This window comes from Cynocephalus volans, chromosome 3 (assembly GCF_027409185.1).
Source record: "Cynocephalus volans isolate mCynVol1 chromosome 3, mCynVol1.pri, whole genome shotgun sequence".
Lineage (NCBI taxonomy): Eukaryota > Metazoa > Chordata > Mammalia > Dermoptera > Cynocephalidae > Cynocephalus > Cynocephalus volans.
Genome location: NC_084462.1, coordinates 107,197,582 through 107,214,615, shown reverse-complemented (window position 1 = coordinate 107,214,615; position 17,034 = coordinate 107,197,582). Strand labels below are relative to the sequence as shown.

The following is a 17,034-nucleotide window of genomic DNA, read 5'->3' as shown; positions in this document are numbered from 1 at the left end:
AAAGAATGTCAATTCAGCAAAGGAGGGGTCCAACAGAAGTATAGCAAGTTAGTTAAATTAGCTCCTGCAAAGGTGAGATCTAAACCAAAAGGGGGTGTGGGGGGGCGAAGAGGTTTTTTTTTTTTTAAGTCAATATTTGGATAGAAAAGAGAGTTGGGAAAGAAAGAAAAACTGGCAGAGATGAAATACCAAGAAAAAAATGATTTACCTGCAGAAAAGGAAAAGGAGGAAACTAAAAAGAAAGAAATTCCCATATCCTGATATGGCAGAGAAACAAGATGCCAAGTCTAAATAATAGCTTTTACTTTTTTGGCAGTGGTCCCTCTACCTCCAGTCTCTAACAGTTTGGAGTATTTTATGAACTACGTATAAATGCATAGTTTTTCTAGAATCACACTTAAGGGAAGGTGGGAAAACCTCATCATCAAAACTTCGTATAATCATCCTGTGCACCAGAATTTAGTAGAATGTTGGGTCAAGGGAGCCTTCAACTGTCCTATTTACGAACTTCAGAATTATTTCCTTGGAAAATAGTTATAGGCTGAATTGTTTTTTAAAAAATCATATATTAAAGCTCTAACCCCCAATACCTCAGAAACAGGTCACAAAAGTCAATTTGGAGTAATGACTAGGCATGTAAAATATCTTAAACATTTTAACAATCTACCCACTATATCCCTGTTTTAGAGCATTTGCTTCCTAAATAAAAGTGCTCCCTTTTCTCAGATATCCCCATAAGGATTGTGTTTGGAGGTCTCATTATTCTAACAACTTGGTCAATGTGCTAAAAAGATTGGAAATGTGTATTGAATGTGCTATATATTTGGCGTTAAATAATAAATATGAAATTTTCTTTATAAATTACATGGCAAGATTTTCAATATTTTAATATTCACCTTTTACAGCAAAGTGCCTCTAAATCTTAAAATTCTCTAGAATAACTGTTGGGAAAGGACTACAATTACATGACTTATAGATCTTCAGAACTTGCAGCACCCATTGCCTAAATCATTCATTGTATCTGAATATCACTTACCAAGTAAGAATGAATATACCAAAGTGTTAGGATGTGCGTTAAATCTTTTTCAACACAGACCATAAGCTATCAGTTGTATGAGCCAGTTGAATTAAGACTCTATGGGCAGGCAATTGACCTAGTTGAGAAAGCAAACCCTTGGTCAGCTACCACTGTAACAGAAGGGAACAACACGGAAAACTACAATTCAACTATCCACAGTTTGATTGATACCTGAAGCTTTGCTAAATAGCACAGGGAATTTCAGATACTGGGTTTTTACTGGCAAAATTATTGGCATGTTAAACAACATAATGTTAGAATGTTAGAAATGGATTTTTAAATAAAGGTATTTAAGATGTGTTTCAACTAAAGTATCTTAGAGACATACACTGCCCTTGCATAAACAGAATCTTGTGCCCTTAAGAATGGTAGCAAAGATTTACTCCCTAACAGATCCTGTGTCCAGCCAGTGAGAGACACAGCTGAATGGACAAATTGCGCTGTAATCATATAATAGAATACTACTCAGTAATAACAGCGGTAAATGTCTGATACATATGAGAACCTGGGTAAGTCTCACGAATATGTTGAGTGAAAGAAACCAGGCACAAAAAAGTATTAACCATAGGATTCCATTGACTTGAAGTTCTGAAGTAGTTAATCTATCATGACAGAAATAAGAACATCTGTTGCCTCCAGAAGATGGGTTGAGTGGAAAGGGACACATGAAAACCTTGTGGAGTGATACAGTATTCTCCCTTTGGATTGTTTTAAAATTATCTCTGCCTCCCCACTCCATTTTAGAGAAACAGAAAATCAGGAAGAAAAATATGTTTTAAGGGAGCTACATGCAAGAACGATGACTTGGAATTACAAGCTTCAAACACATTCTTACTGGGAAAGGAATGCTTATCTGTGTTGTAAGTTAAAATAGTTTTAAAAATTGATTACAATTTGCCTCCATGGTATAATGATATTTTGTGTCTAAAATGCACAAAATGTAAAAAATCAAAATTAATATCATTGATATAGTAATCACATAATATTTGTAAATTATTCTTGATATAATTCTTTATTGTAGGAAGTTTCTCATAATAATATAATAACCACATAAATAAGTAAAACAATAAATAAATTAAACAACAAATAAATAAAGCAAGCAACTTTGACTTCTCCGGCAGGGGAGGGAGTAGGGAGAAGGAGGAGACACTTAAGCTGCTCGAGTTCCTTGGTGAATGTATGAGTCTGGTCCAATCAGAGAGAATCCACCACTAATTTGAAAAGAGAAAGTTTAATATAAAGAGTTAATATAAGAGTTTAACTATAACAAGATATTACAGTAACAACAGAATGAATAATATGAAAAAAGACAACACTAAGCATACAGGAATAGCAGATATAAGGTGCAGCCACTACATATAATGCTGGAATAGAAGTCCAAGGAGGAGGCTCCAGCTGCACCCCCACGGCTGAGACCAGGATCTTGTTAGAAAAGGCACAGCTGTGAATCACCAGATGACAGAGAAGTCATTGTGGTGCTGTACCAGTGGAACTTGCTGGAAATCCACCCTCTAGAACTTGCCAGAATATCATCCTCTAAAGTGCTGGGAAACCTGTTCACAGGGAGGTGTCTCACTGCAGGCACTCTTCTACAAAACCTCATAAAAATAGGGGGGCTGAAAGAAGATGCTCGTCACTGTGCCCTGCAGGTACCTGGTGCAGGTGCCCTGAGTGAGCTGGACACTGTTACAGAAACCAGAAAGCAAAACCCTTTCTTCCTATACTGTCTGCGGATAAAGCTTAACATTGTTCCAACCGGCAAAGGAAAATAGTTGAAGGGCTCTGGTCCAGTTTCACAGAACAGGCAAAGGGTGGATTTTGAACTGAAAGTCAATAAATGGATCCACCTCTTTGACTACTCAGCTTATATATGCAACCTTCTATGCACATTTGAAAAGCATACAACAAAACAATTCTGTATTCATTGCTGGTTATATTGATAACTCTCCAAATTTTCCTTCTGAAAATTTTGTTACCTATACACTAAGTTGTAAAATTTATTTCCAACAACTTGTACATAAAATAAAAATAGGAAGTAGAGAGAGAAGAAAAAGTTTAGCATTTTCAAGTAAGCACATATATGTAACAAACAAAAAGAAAATATGCAAAGGTACTAGTCTTTGTTTCTGTAATTGATCAGAAGCTGTAATTGATATCTGTGGCTTCTTCCATTCATACCTACTCCGTATTTCCCCTGCCCTCAGCCATAACCTCAAGTGGTTTGAGTTCTTTGCCTGGTTAAGTGACCCAAACCTTCCTTCCAGAAAGATCTGAATCCTCAATTGTCCTGCTTTTTTTGGTCACTGCAGTTTTCCATTAAGCTTCACCACTGGGCATGGAAGTTCTCAGAGGCTCCAAGCATAGTATTTCTTGCTTCTATGTGTAGAAGCAATCCAGTTTATTTTTTGTAATCAGGATTAATCTCTACAGCTGATAGATTCTTTTCTTCCATGTTTGTTTAGTGATTAAGGAGCCCAAAATGTCCAGGAGGTAGTCTCATCATCCATTGGGTGAAATCATTCTTGTGTCCCCCGGTGGAAGTATCTTCCCTTATGGGCTAAGATTTCCAAATTAACAGTATAAAGTTGCCAGGATGGAAAGCTCACAATCTGTTAGGGGGTTATTAGGTGTAATAATGAGTGAAGTCACTCTTGTGTTCACCTTTTGACTCTCAGACTCATGTATTCTGGCTAAATAAGAGACAGCAACATTTAATGGTATCTGATTCAAAGCACATGCCAAATCCTGTTAAATAAAACCCCATCTTTTCAGGGTGCTGTCTCTGAAGTGTCACTGTAACTCGGTCTTCAGTAAGCTATTCCACCTTTCAATTAGACCAGCTCCTTCTGGGTGATGGATATATGGGAAGATCGGCTAATTTCATGAAAAGTCAGAATTTTTTTGGAAAGGTAGGTTTATTAATTTCATTGATAAAATAATTCAGGATTTCAACTTTCTTAATATAATTCCTTATAGTAGAAAGCTTCTCATAAAATCATATAGTCATGTAAGTAAATAACAAATTATTAATAAAATGAAGGAAAAAGAAGGAAGGAATATTACTTTCATTTCTCAGGCAGAGTTGGGGCTTGGGAGTTGAGGAATGTTCTCTCAGCTGCTTGGGGTCTTTGGTTTGGAACACATTTTTCTTCAGTTCTCATCTTGAGTTCAGTATCAAAAGAAACTGCAGCTCTCCTTCTCATAACAATCTGCATAAAGTGTCCACCATAGTCCGTTTGGGCAACGTCGCTGAGCTGATGACAGTGAGTTGCCTGAAATTAGCCATCTTATGGAAAGCAGAAGAGAGTGTGATCCAAAAACAGAAAAAGGGTTGGGGGGGAAGGGAGAAGGACATTAAATGAGTACACATTTCTTATTCATAATTTTACATCTTAATGCCCCATTTATCTGCCTTATACCCCTCCAGCAATCACTCAAATACGTCTATCACATATAGTCATATCACCATGTCCTAAAAAATATTGATCCTCTCTTGAATCAAAAATTGCCTAAGATGAACCATTGGCCATAATTTCCTTATTCTGTCTATATTTGGGGAATTCATATGCACCGATCCTCTTCTATACAAAGTGTATTATTCCCTTTCTTATAACAGAATACTTGAAACTGGGTAATTTATAAAGAAATGAAATTTATTTCTTACACTTTTGGAGGTTGGGAAGTCCATGGTCCAGGGGGCGCATTTAGTGAGGGACTTCTTAGTGGGAACTCTCTACAGGGTCACGTGGCAACCAGAGTGTCACATGATGAGAACAGCAAGAGCAAGAGAGCTAATGTCTCACTTGCTTTCCTTTTTTTTTTTTTTTAATTTAATTTTATTTTTTCTATGTCTGTAGGAATTTATTTTTTATTTATTTATTTTTTTTTTAAATTTTATTTTGTCGATATACATTGTGGCTGATTATTGCTCCCCATCACCAAAACCTCCTTGCTTTCCTTTTAAAGCCACCAGAACTACCCCCACCACTCCATGAATGGATCAATCCATTCACTAGGGCATGGTCCTAACAATCTAATCACCTATTAAAGGCCCCACCTTTCAAATACCATAATTGGATTTCCCACCCTCTTAACACTTACAATGGAGATCAAGTTTCAATACACAAAGTTTTGGGGGACACATTTAACCTATAGCTTAAAGATATTTCAAAAAGATAGTGGAAAAATAGAATTAAAAGATAATACAAATCTTTCCATAAACTTTTTGAAGTATCTTCATATTATAGTGTGAGCCAAATAGGAGCTAAAAGTCTCCCTCATCCTCCTGCTTTTTTCTCAGAGTATGTATTTTTCTCCAAGGCTTTAAGCTCACAGGGAATATAAAAGCTTCTTATACAGGCCATTTCATCCTAGACAGAAGAAGTTAATAAATTTATACTAGATCCAGTGACTCCCTAGTATTCATTTTAATCTTATCAGTATTTCTAGCATTGCTTAACTTACTATATGATTAGTTATCACAATGTTAGCATATAAGAATAATCTTTAATGTTCCAACAGTGAAATCATGTATGAACAGGGTTGAAGCAGCAAGTAAAAATGTCAGTAGCTAGAAGAAAGAAGCAAAAGGGATTATATCCACAGATTTCTGATGTACATTTACAGAACTTAAGGTACCAAAAAATAGGAAACACTTTTGTAACTGTGAAAAAGTCTTTAGAGAAACACTAAAGAACTTTAAATCTTTATTCCCCTCCTGTACTAGTCACAAATAATTGCCAGAACTAACATGAACCATTACAGTTTTCTAAGCCCTTCACAATTCTAATCAATTGGCTCCTGTCAACTAATAATTTACCAGAATCCCTCCTAAACAGAGGTACATAAATTCAGACAAAATACTCTGATACACTGTGACCAGCACTGCTAGAGGCAGGAGAAGAAATTCTGAGAAAATTGTCTATGAATGCCGGAGTAGACAAGGAGGCAAACTTTCAGGGAAAATACATGAGGATCTCTTCTTTTGTTTTCTGGATTGGTTGAGAGATTAAATAACAAATGAAAATGCAGCTTCTCAAAGGCCATATCCCAAATCACAGAGTCAGCCCCTTGAGGCAGTCAACCTCAAGGGAAATCCTTAAAGACTTCATTATTGTGTGATATGAACACTGTCTTTTCAATAATTCTAGAATACTTTGGTATTTTATAGTTTCTACAAGGAGCAAAAAGCTTCTGAAACAAAGTTTATCAGATGTGGGGCACAGTGGGAATTGTAGAATTATATATAAGTACCTGGGTCTGCTCGGCCCTCTTTGCCTCATTTGCTATAATATAACAAGAGCTCTCTAAAAATACCACAGGAAGAGATCTTGAGTCTCTGCTAACTCCACTACCACGGGTGGTTTGTGTTCAGCTCCCCCTGGGGTTCCAGGTACAGAACCAAAGGTCTTGAGGTCCCACAGAGACTAATTAGTGCGTTCCTTTTATTTTCTGATATAACAAAACACTCACACAGCATGTTGCTCCCTTCCCAAACCTGTGTTGGCATTTTAGTCCTAGACTCCATTAGAAACCATATGCTTTGTAAAAATAGAGTAATGTGTTAGTTCACTGAGAAACCAATTTTTAAAAAGTTTATCAGACTTCCTACTCAAGTCCATGAGAGTGTTTGGAATGAGGCCAATTGCCTCAGTAGCTCGGGATGGTCCAGTTCTGCCACAGTGCTGAAGGAGAATGGTAGAGATATTTCCCTTGGACGGTGCTTGTGCATCCACAGAGGTAAAACAGGGCCCGTAAAATGAGAGTAGTGCTGCCATGTGACTAATGACAAGGTATAACTTTGGATGGGAAGTCTTTTCCCCTAGAGCTAAAAGAAAATCTCTGGGGATAAAGGAAACACAACACCAAAAGAATAATCTATAAAAATATGAGAATGGAGAAATTTGATGCTTTTTCTGTGGCCCTTGGAGCACTTTGACAAAGACAGAGCTTCTTTTCTTTGATTCCAGGAGCATGAGCCCAGTCCTCTACTTGGGTTCTTCATTCATTTGTTCCTGCCTGTGGACACTGTATTTCACCAGGAGGATTTAGTAATGCTGTCAATGTTGTGAATGTGTACTCTATAAATGTGGACTTCTGATTCCTGCAGCTATATGCTCACCACTTATCTCTTCCTAATTTCTTCCTAACTAAAAGAATAGATATAAAAGGGAATAAACCAAAATCCAGAAAAGTTAAAAAATAAGGATCATATGGAAAGGAAAGATTTATACGTATTTCCAAATGACAGAAAGTAGATGGGATCATACCAAAGATAAAAGTTGGGGCAGAAAAAAAAACATAGCCAAAAATAAGCTATGAGGAGTAATTCCTGCTGGCTATTAAGCTGATGGTCATTTTAATGTTTCTCAAAGTCGCTGGGTATTGACAAAACCCAGCATGTCCAAAGACAAAGGATTGTGTGATTCCTTGGAATAGTGCTGCTTCCTCTACACTGGAAGAATGCAAAGGAATTCTCCAGTCCTCTATGGTAGTACAAGCAACATCTCATAGTTAAAGAAGAATAAGATCAGAAAGAGTATTCTGGAGTTCACCACCACGCAACCAGCCCTGCAAGAAATTCTCAAGGGAGTCCTGCATCTGGAATCTGCCAGGAGTCACCTGGCCTTCTGTCTGCATCACCGAGTCTCCACTGCTTCCTCCTAAAAAAAATGATGATAATAACAGTGCATTTCACCTTAGGCATGCTCTGGGCTCTTCCCCTTAGAGAAAATTGTGGTTAAAGATTCCACCAACATCATGGAATAAAAGACTCTAAGCTTTAAGTGCCATTCTACTTACCAAACATTAAGAATAACACAACCACTGGTACTGGAGAAGAGTTCATTTTTAGAGCCTCTGATGTCCTTCGGTCTTGACTGTTTAGTGTGGGGAAAGGTTAAGGTCACTGAAAAAGGATGAATTTAAGCTCAGAATTAAAGCAGGAAATGTGTATGCATTAGGAAGATGCAGACACTTGTGGGCAAGATATTAAATTCAGGGGATTGAAGACCTGTCCTCCTCTCAAAAGTCCGTCCTATATCTTCACCTCTGGCTTTTTTTCTGAGACACCTGTTATCCATCTAATGGTCCTTAGTAAAACTAAAGGATAGTTGGTATTTTTCATAAGCCTATTTTGTTCCCAACACACTGTCTGACAGACTCATCCATGTTGTCACAAAAGACAGGATTTCATTTTTTTTTAACTGAAGAGTACTCCCTTGTATATATTTACCACATTTTAAAATATATTAATCTGTGAATGGACAGCTAGGTTGATTCCATATCTTAGCTATTGTGAATAGTGCTACAATAAACATGGAGGAGCAGAAGTATGCTATGTTCCTTTTATTTGGATAAATACCCAACAGTGAGATTGCTGGATCATGTGGTAGATCTCTTTTTAGTTTTTTGAGGAAACTCCATACTATTTTCCATAATGGTTGTACTAGTTTCCATTCCCACCAACAGTCTATAAGAGTTCCCTTTTCTCCATTTCTCCACATCCTTGCCAACATTTGTTATTTTTTGTGTTTTTTATAATAGCCATTTTAACAGGGATGAGATGATATCTCATTGTGGTTTTGATTTGCATTTCCCTGATGATTAGTGGTGTTGAGCATTTTTTCATATAACTATTGGCCATTTGTATGTCTTCTTTTGAGACATGTCTATTCAGGTCATTTGCCCATTTTCAAGTTGGATTATTTGCTGTTGAGGTAAGTTCCTTGTATATTTTGGATATTAGTCTCTTGTCAACTGAATAGATTGCAAACATTTTCTCTAATTCTGCTGTTTGCCTGTTTGCTCTGTTGATTGTTTTGTTTTGCTGTGCAGAAGCTTTTTAGTTTTATATAATCCCACTTGTTTATTTTGGTTTTGTTGTCTGTGCTTTAAAAGTCTTCTCTGTAAAATTTTTGCCCAAGCCCAATGTCTTGGAATGTTTTCCCTATGTTTTCTTCTAGTAGTTTTGTAGTTTCAGGTCTTATGTATAAGTTTTTAATCCATTTTTTAGTTGATTTTGGTATATGATGAAAGGTAGGGGTCTAGTTTCTTTCTTCTACATATGAATATCCAGTTTTCCTAGCACCATTAATTGAAGAGGCTATCCTTTCCTCAGTGTATGTTCTTGGCACCTTTGTCAAAAATTAGTTGGCTATACATAATGTGGACTTATTTCTGAGGTCTCTATTGTGTTCCATTGGGCCAAGTGTCTGGTTTTATGCCAGTACCATGCTGTTTTGATTACTATAGCTTTGTAATATATTTTGAAGTCAGGTAGTGTAATGCCTCTGGCTTTGTCCTTTTTGCTCAGGATTGCTTTGGCTGTTTGGGGTCTTTTTTTGTTCCACATGAACATTAAGATTGCTTTTTCTCTTTCTGGGAAGAATGCCATTGGCATTTTGATGGGGATTGCAATGAATCTATAGATCACTTTGGGTAGTATGGACATTTTCACCACCTTAATTTTTCTAATCCATGAATATGGAATGTCCTCACATCTTTTAGTGTCCTCTTGAATTTCTTTCATCAGCATCATAGTTTTCATTTTAGAGATCTTTCACCTCCTTAGTTAAGTTTATTACTAGGTATTTTATTTTATTCTTTTTGGTAACTATTGTAAATGGAATTTCTTTTTTATTTCTTTTTCAGCTAGTTCATTATTGGTGTGTAGAAATACTACTAACTTTTGTGTGTTGATGTTATAACCTGCAACTTTACTGAATTCATTTATCAGTTCTAAGAGTTTTTTGGCAGGGTCTTTCTGATTTTCTATATATAAGATCATGTTGTCTGCAAACAGGAACAATTTGACTTCCTCTTTTCCAACTGGATACCCTTTATTTCTTTCCCTTGCCTAATTGCTCTGACTAGAACTTCCCCTACCATGTTGAATAAGAATGCTACAAGTGGGCATTCTTGTCTTGTTCCAGTTCTGAGATGAAAAGCTTTCAACTTTTTCTCATTCAGTATGATTATTAGCTGTGAGTTTGTCATATATAGCCTTTATTGTGTTGAGATACTCTCCTTCTATACATAATTTTTTGAGAGTTTTTATTATAATGGGATGTTGGATTTAATCACATACTTTTTCTGCATCTATTGAGATGATATATGGTTTTTATCCTTCATTTTGTTGATGTGGTGTATCACATTTATTAATTTGGGTATGTTGAGACCTTGCATACCTGGAATAAATCCCACTTAATCATGGTGTATAACCTTTTTCATGAGCTGTTGAATTCTGTTTGCTAGAATTTTATTGAGAATTTTTACATCTGTATTCATCAGGGATGTTGGCCTACAATTTTCTTTTTTTGTTGAATCCTTGTCTGATTTTGTATCAGGGTGATGTTGGCCTCATAGAATTAATCTGAGAAAATACCCTCTGCTTTGATCTTTTGAAATAGTTTGAGAATAATTGGTACTAATTCTTCATTAAAAGTTTGGTAGAATTCAGCAGTGAAGCCATCTGGTCCTGGGCTTTTCTTTGCTGGGAGACTGCTGCTTACTCGTTCAATTTTGTTACTCATTATTGGTCTATTCAGGTTTTCTATCTCTTCTTGGTTCAGTCTTGGTAGGCTGTATGTGTCCAGAAATTTATTTATTTCCTCTAGGTTTTTAAAGTTTTTGGCTTATAGTTGTTCATAATAATCTTTAATTATTTTATTTTATTTTATTTTATTTTATTTTATTGTATTGTATTTCAGCAATATCAGTTGTAATGTCTCCTTTTCATTTCTGATTTTATTTTGATCTTCTCTTTTCTTAGTTAGTCTGGCTAATGATTTGTCAATTTTGTTTATCTTTTCAAAAAACCAACTTTTCACTTCGTCAATCTTGTATCTCTTTTTGGTCCTTATTTTATTTAGTTCTGCTGTGATCTTTATTATTTCTTTTCATCTATTAATGTTGGAAATGGATTGTTCTTGTTCTCATAGTTCCTTGAGGCACAGTGTTAGGTTGTTTATTTGAAATCTTTCTACTTTATATGTAAGCGCTTATTGCAATAAACCTCTCTGTTAGTACTGCTTGTGCAGTTTCCCATAGGTTTAGGTATGTGTGTTTCTATTTTAATTTGTTTCAAGGAATTTTTTGATTTCCTGTTTAATTACTTCTCTGATCCATTGGTTGTTCAGGAGCATGTTGTTTAATTTCAAGGTTTTTGTACAGTTTCCAAAGTTTTGCTTGTTATTGACTTCTAGTTTTATTCCATTGTGGTCTGGAAAGATACTAGATATGATTTTAATTTTCTAAATTTATTTGGATTTGTGGCCTAATATATGGTCTGCCCTGTAGAATGATTCATGTGCTGATGAGAAGAATGTGTATTCTGTAGTTGTTGGATGAAATGTTCTGTAAATTTCTGTCAAGTCTATTTGGTCTGTATAGTGCAGCTTAAATCCAGTGTTTATTTGCTGTTGTTGTTTTGTTTTGTTTTGTTTTGTTTTGTTTTTTGTCTAGGTGATCTATCCAAAGCCAGGAGAGAAGTGCTGAAGTCCCTACCTATTATTGTATTGGGGTCTAGCTCCCCCTTTTGATCTGGTAATATTTGCTTTATATATCTTGGTGCTCTGATATTGGGTGCATATATATTTACAAGTGTTATAGCCTCTTGCTGAATTAATTCCCTTATCATTATATAATGCTCTTCTTTGTCTCTTTTCGTAGTTTTTGGTTCAAAGTCTATTTTATCTGATTTAAGTATAGCTACTCCTGCTCATTTTTTGTTTCTATTAGCAGGGAATGTTTTTTTTTCATCCCTGCATTATCAGTCTATGTGTGTCTCTACAGGTGAGGTGAGTTTCTTATAAGCAGCATACAGTTGGTCTTGTTTTTTATTTTTTATTCATTGAGCTAGTCTTTATCTTTTAAGTAAGAAATTTAACCCATTTACATTAAAGGTTTTTATTGAAAGGTGTTACCTTACCCTTAGGATTTTAATGATTCCCAGATAATGTAATTGGCCTACATGCATAAAGCAAAGTGTTCTGATACTAAATTTTTAACAGAAATTTGTCTCAAGTATGCATTTCACATACGTTCTTCTGCCAACATTATTGACCACTATTTTAATAAAATTATTTTTACCACAGTATAGAATACTCACATAATACAACTACCATTTCATAATTAATAAACTTTTTTAAATTCTGAACTTCGGGTTTTCTAGTCCTATCCCTAACTTTCCTCATCAAAAGTTTCCCACTTGCAATAGCAACAGTCCTGTGCTGCTTGAAGCTGGGCTCTAACCACTCCTTCTACTCAGATGTTCCTTAATAAGTATCACTGAATGTAATGAAAGGAAAATTGAGAAATCTCTGGATGTGGAGAGTATAATATGTAGGAAGTTAAGATTTTGTTTACAATGGCTCTCAGTTTTCTATGCCAGATTATCCTATTGTCAACTTGGTTACATAGGAAACTGCATTTCCCCAATTCCCCTACCCCTTGTGGTTCTGAATAAAAAAGTGAATTTGCATAAAATTTGGGAGGCCGACAAAAAGCAACAGCCATTGTCTTCTGAAGATCGTATTGGTTAGAGATGATGAAAGACATAGTGGTGTTGGCTGGTTCCATTTTGTTCTTACTCTTCCCTGATGGCACCTAACAAGTAATCATCTCTACAGCACATAAAATTGCTATTATCACAATGCTTCTCAAATTTTAAAGATATCGTGTAAGCTACCACAACAACTTACACCTGAATCCCATGCCATTCACGACAAGTAATTACTAATTGGGATGGTGTAACGTGATGGTGTAACATGGCTGTGCTGGACTTACCTCTAGTAATGGGATCCTTGGTGCCAACTGACCATGAATAATTGAATTCCAGAATCTCATTCTATGTATTTGCTTCCTAGGACAATTTCTATACCAAATTTCTAACAATGGGTTCCTCCCCAAGCTGACCACAAAAAAAGGGATTTCAGTGCAAGTAATTTATTCAGGATGTATACGAAACATGGGTAGAGAAAAGGAGATGTGACAGAGAGAATATTAAGTGCTTAAAAGGATGTGAAGAAATAGGTTTTATACATATATATATATATATTGCAGATGAGGGAAAAAATTAATAAGAACATTTTGGAGAGCAAATTAGCAATAGCAAGTAAGTTTTCAAAAGTGCAAATCATATAAACCAGCAATGCCACTTTCAGATGTATAATATACAACATTCTGCACCTATATATAAGAAAACATTGGAGCTTCTGGATAGCTGAACACATGGAGGTTCCTGTAGTTCAGCATACCCAGGGAGGGCATGGAAGCTTGATGCCTCTTTTATACTTCATCCTATGTATCTCTTCATCAGTATCTTTTGTAATATCCTTTATAATAAACCAGTAAATATTTTAAAGAGATAAAAATAAAATAATTATACACTTCATAGAGTTTTTATCAAAATAAAAAAATTGGAAATACCACTTCAGTAAAAGATTAATAAAACCCTTTCTCCTTCTACAGGAAAGAATTAACCTAACTTTCCACCTCTGCTCCTCTGGGAACCTGCAGAAGGTGCAATGTTAGCTGTATTACTAGGTAGCATTGCTCTGATAAAAACGATCCTGATTGATAAATTGCATCTGGACTGCAAATGAACTGTGAATGCTTGGTAGGATGCTATGCCATTGGAACAATGATTTTGGTAAATGTTACAGGAGATACTGGCTTGGGACATGAGGCTTCTAAGTCAGGGTGGCCTAGCTGGTCTTCTTTCCTCACGTCTGAGCACTTGACAAGGCAAGAGCGTAGGAAGAAATTGCAAAAAGAATAGTCCGTGAACTGCGTGGACAGCTCAGGGGATTCCCCTTGAAAGCACTTCTGGTGTGAGGGAAGCCAATACCTGTGTGACCTATTGAGCTTTGCAAATGTGGTTATCTACTTGAGCCTAAGAACATCTCTGATGGCACTGCACAATCAAAATGTCCATCAGAAAGAGACATATAGTATATTCATAAAATGGGATGCTACATTGCAGTTAAAAGTAATAAAACATCCAGATGTATAGATTTTTCTATATCTCAAAAATATTTTTATTAAAAAAATCAAACTACACAATTACACACACAATGGAATAGCAATCATGTAAATATTGAAACATCACCACACATTGTTAATAAATATAAATGAATTAGAAGTATAAAAACAGATTTGAGAAAAAAAGTTAGTAAGTTTTTTTGAAAAAGAGAGGAAGGGAATGAGACTGAAGTGAAAAATAAAAGAGATGGCAATTTTATTTGTAATTTTTTTAATTTAAAAATTTGCATTTAATTATAACTATTTATTGATATAAAGAGATATGGATAACATAATATTATTTTTTAAAGATGTTACAATTTGTTCCCATGGCAAATACAATTGTGTTAAAATAATTGGAGATTTCTACTTTCTCCTTAATATACTTGTACATTCTGTAAAATTTTTCACAACTATAGAGCAATTATTTAAAAAAAACAACTCTGATTTCTCAGGCAGGGTTGCTGGTTTGAGGATGGAAAATGCTTTCCCAGGTGCTTGAGGTCCTTGGTGCCAGGAGTCATATTTCCTCAATATCAAGCTTCAGTTTAGAATTAAATGAAATTGGCATTTCTGCTTCTCATACACACTGTATAAAGTACCCACTTGCAGTCATTTTGGACCATGGAGCTGAGCTGCTGACCTTAAGTCTCTCAAAAATAGTAGAGAATGTAGTCTGAAGAACAAAACAGATTAAATAAGCATAAATGTCTTATGAACAATTTTATATATCTTACCCCATTTCCAGAAATCCTTCAAATGTGTATACCACAAATAGCCATGTCAATATGACTTGAAAAATAATGCAGATCACTACTGGTGTCCCCTTTGGCAGAGGTAAATCAGTGGACACAATCCACTATTATTCTCTATATCTTTGAATTTCTACAACCTTAATCTCTTTATTTATAGCATCAAGAAGTACACAAAAAAAGCCCAACTTTTCCCCTCCTCCTCTTTACTTTCCTTCAAAGTCATCATTTAACCTCCACTGCTTCAAATACTTAAGGATACAAAGTCTTCTTCTGAAGTTTTTTCATCCCAGTACAGGAAAATCATACATGATTCACATGCCTTTTGCTACACTGAAAGACACAGCAGTCTTTTAATTCCCATTGCAATACTTAATCAGTATATATTCAAGGGACAGACATTGCTAAACTTTACACATCATTAATTACAGCAATGTTAAAAAGGCGAGAATCAATTTCTAATATTCCAACTGTGCAATTACATGAAAATAAGAATAAAAAAGAAACAATGACAGAATTTGGCAGAAATTGGCAAAAGTTACTATTCCACCAATTCTGAAGACTTCTGATGTGGATTTGCAGAATTTAAGATATCAAAAGTATAGAATCAATTTTTATAATGTGGAAAAATAAAACCAGCTTTACCATAAAATAAATGGAATTTGACATCTAGATTTAGTGTCTCTTCTCTCCTTAATAATAGTCCTTTAAAAAATACTAAAGAATTTGAGTTATTTACTCTTCTTTCTGTAACATACCTAAAAAGTTACTAAAATTGACACGAGCACCCTGTGTTCTAAGTCATTCACCATCCCAATCAATCTTCTCCTTCCTAAATGGGGTCACCTAAAAATGAGAGGAAATAACCAGCACAAAGTTCCAACCAGAAAAAACATTTTCAAGAAAACTACCTTAACATTACGAAGTTAGGAAGGCAGTACAGAGAAGATGAGCCTACAAAAGGAAGCTCACCTTTTGATTATTGAAAGATAAAAATGATGAATGAAAAGCAGAGCTCTCCCGTGCCTTGTCACATACCTCATTTCCAACCACTTAAAGTGCATCAGCCCCACACTGGCCCAGCAAGTCCCTGAGCACCTCCATACGGTGGGATGAGAACACTCTGGCTTCTTTTATGTCAGAATCCAAACTCCTTCACAAGCAATTACCCTCTTTAGCATCTCACAAAGTTTGTGTTCAGCTCCCCCTGCACTCCCAGGCACTGTGATACCCAGAGCACAGAAGTACTCAGCAGCGTCACTCAAATGCACAGAGGGTTTCCTCAGGTGGAAGGAAGAGTCACTCTTTCTAAATTCAGCCTCAAAGCCTTTGATGCCTTTAACCAGGGTTTCCCCTAAAAAGTATCTAAGGAGACGCCGGAGGCCTTGGCTGGGATACTGGACATACCAGAAGAGATAAGGAGTTGCAGCATAGGAATAATTACATCTCAACTCCAGAGAGGTTCCTTCAGAGACTGTGACATGGACATCAGGCTGGGTCACTGGCTGTGCTCCGGCATCTCCTGGAAAATCAACATCATATCAGTGAAAGCAATGCAGATTTCACTATGAAAAATATTTCTACTAAGATCTGAAAACAGTTACTTCTGTGGAATGAGGAACCATAATAGAATGTTACTCACTCAGGGCAAAAATCACGCCCAGTCCTGGGATGAGCAACAGGAGCATGGCTGAGCAGGGGAGATGCTGCAGGAGTCCTGGAAATTCTCCTCTGAGCAAGCAGGAAAGTGGCTGTGGAAGTCAGCTCTCGGAAATAGGAGGGGTGAGTAAGGTTGGGCTAGACAAGTCCCTTGTTTAGGTAAAAATACAAAAGCTGCTGAGATGATCCTGGGTGCTTTCTGACTGATTATCCACTTGTGCTGTCTTCAAACAACTCAGTGAGACAGCTTCAGGCATAGCTGCCGGAAGGAGGGGCTGAGGGGAAGGTGCTGATCTGAGCGGAAACAGGAAGCTCGAACTTGTGCAACATCGCCCTCTGGAGGCCAGATGCAGGACTGAGGGTCCAGACTCCCCACTGGAAGCTAACCTGTGCTTTTCTTCTGTTTAGAGACATGTCAAACACTTCCACTGAACATGTTTCTTTTTTCCTTAATCTGTGCTTTGTCGCCCTCAGAAGTAGAGCACATTAATCCTAGCCTCAATATAAAGTGGGGACTGTAAA

General features: G+C 36.2%; 1 gene segment (V, D, J or C); it reads right to left on the bottom strand.

Moving 5' to 3' along the window:
• Positions 1 to 15,986: 15,986 nt before the first annotated feature.
• Positions 15,987 to 16,541, bottom strand: LOC134372672 (T cell receptor alpha variable 8-3-like). The segment is given in 2 exon segments: positions 15,987 to 16,375; positions 16,496 to 16,541. Coding segments are annotated over 2 exon segments (435 nt in total).
• Positions 16,542 to 17,034: the final 493 nt, after the last annotated feature.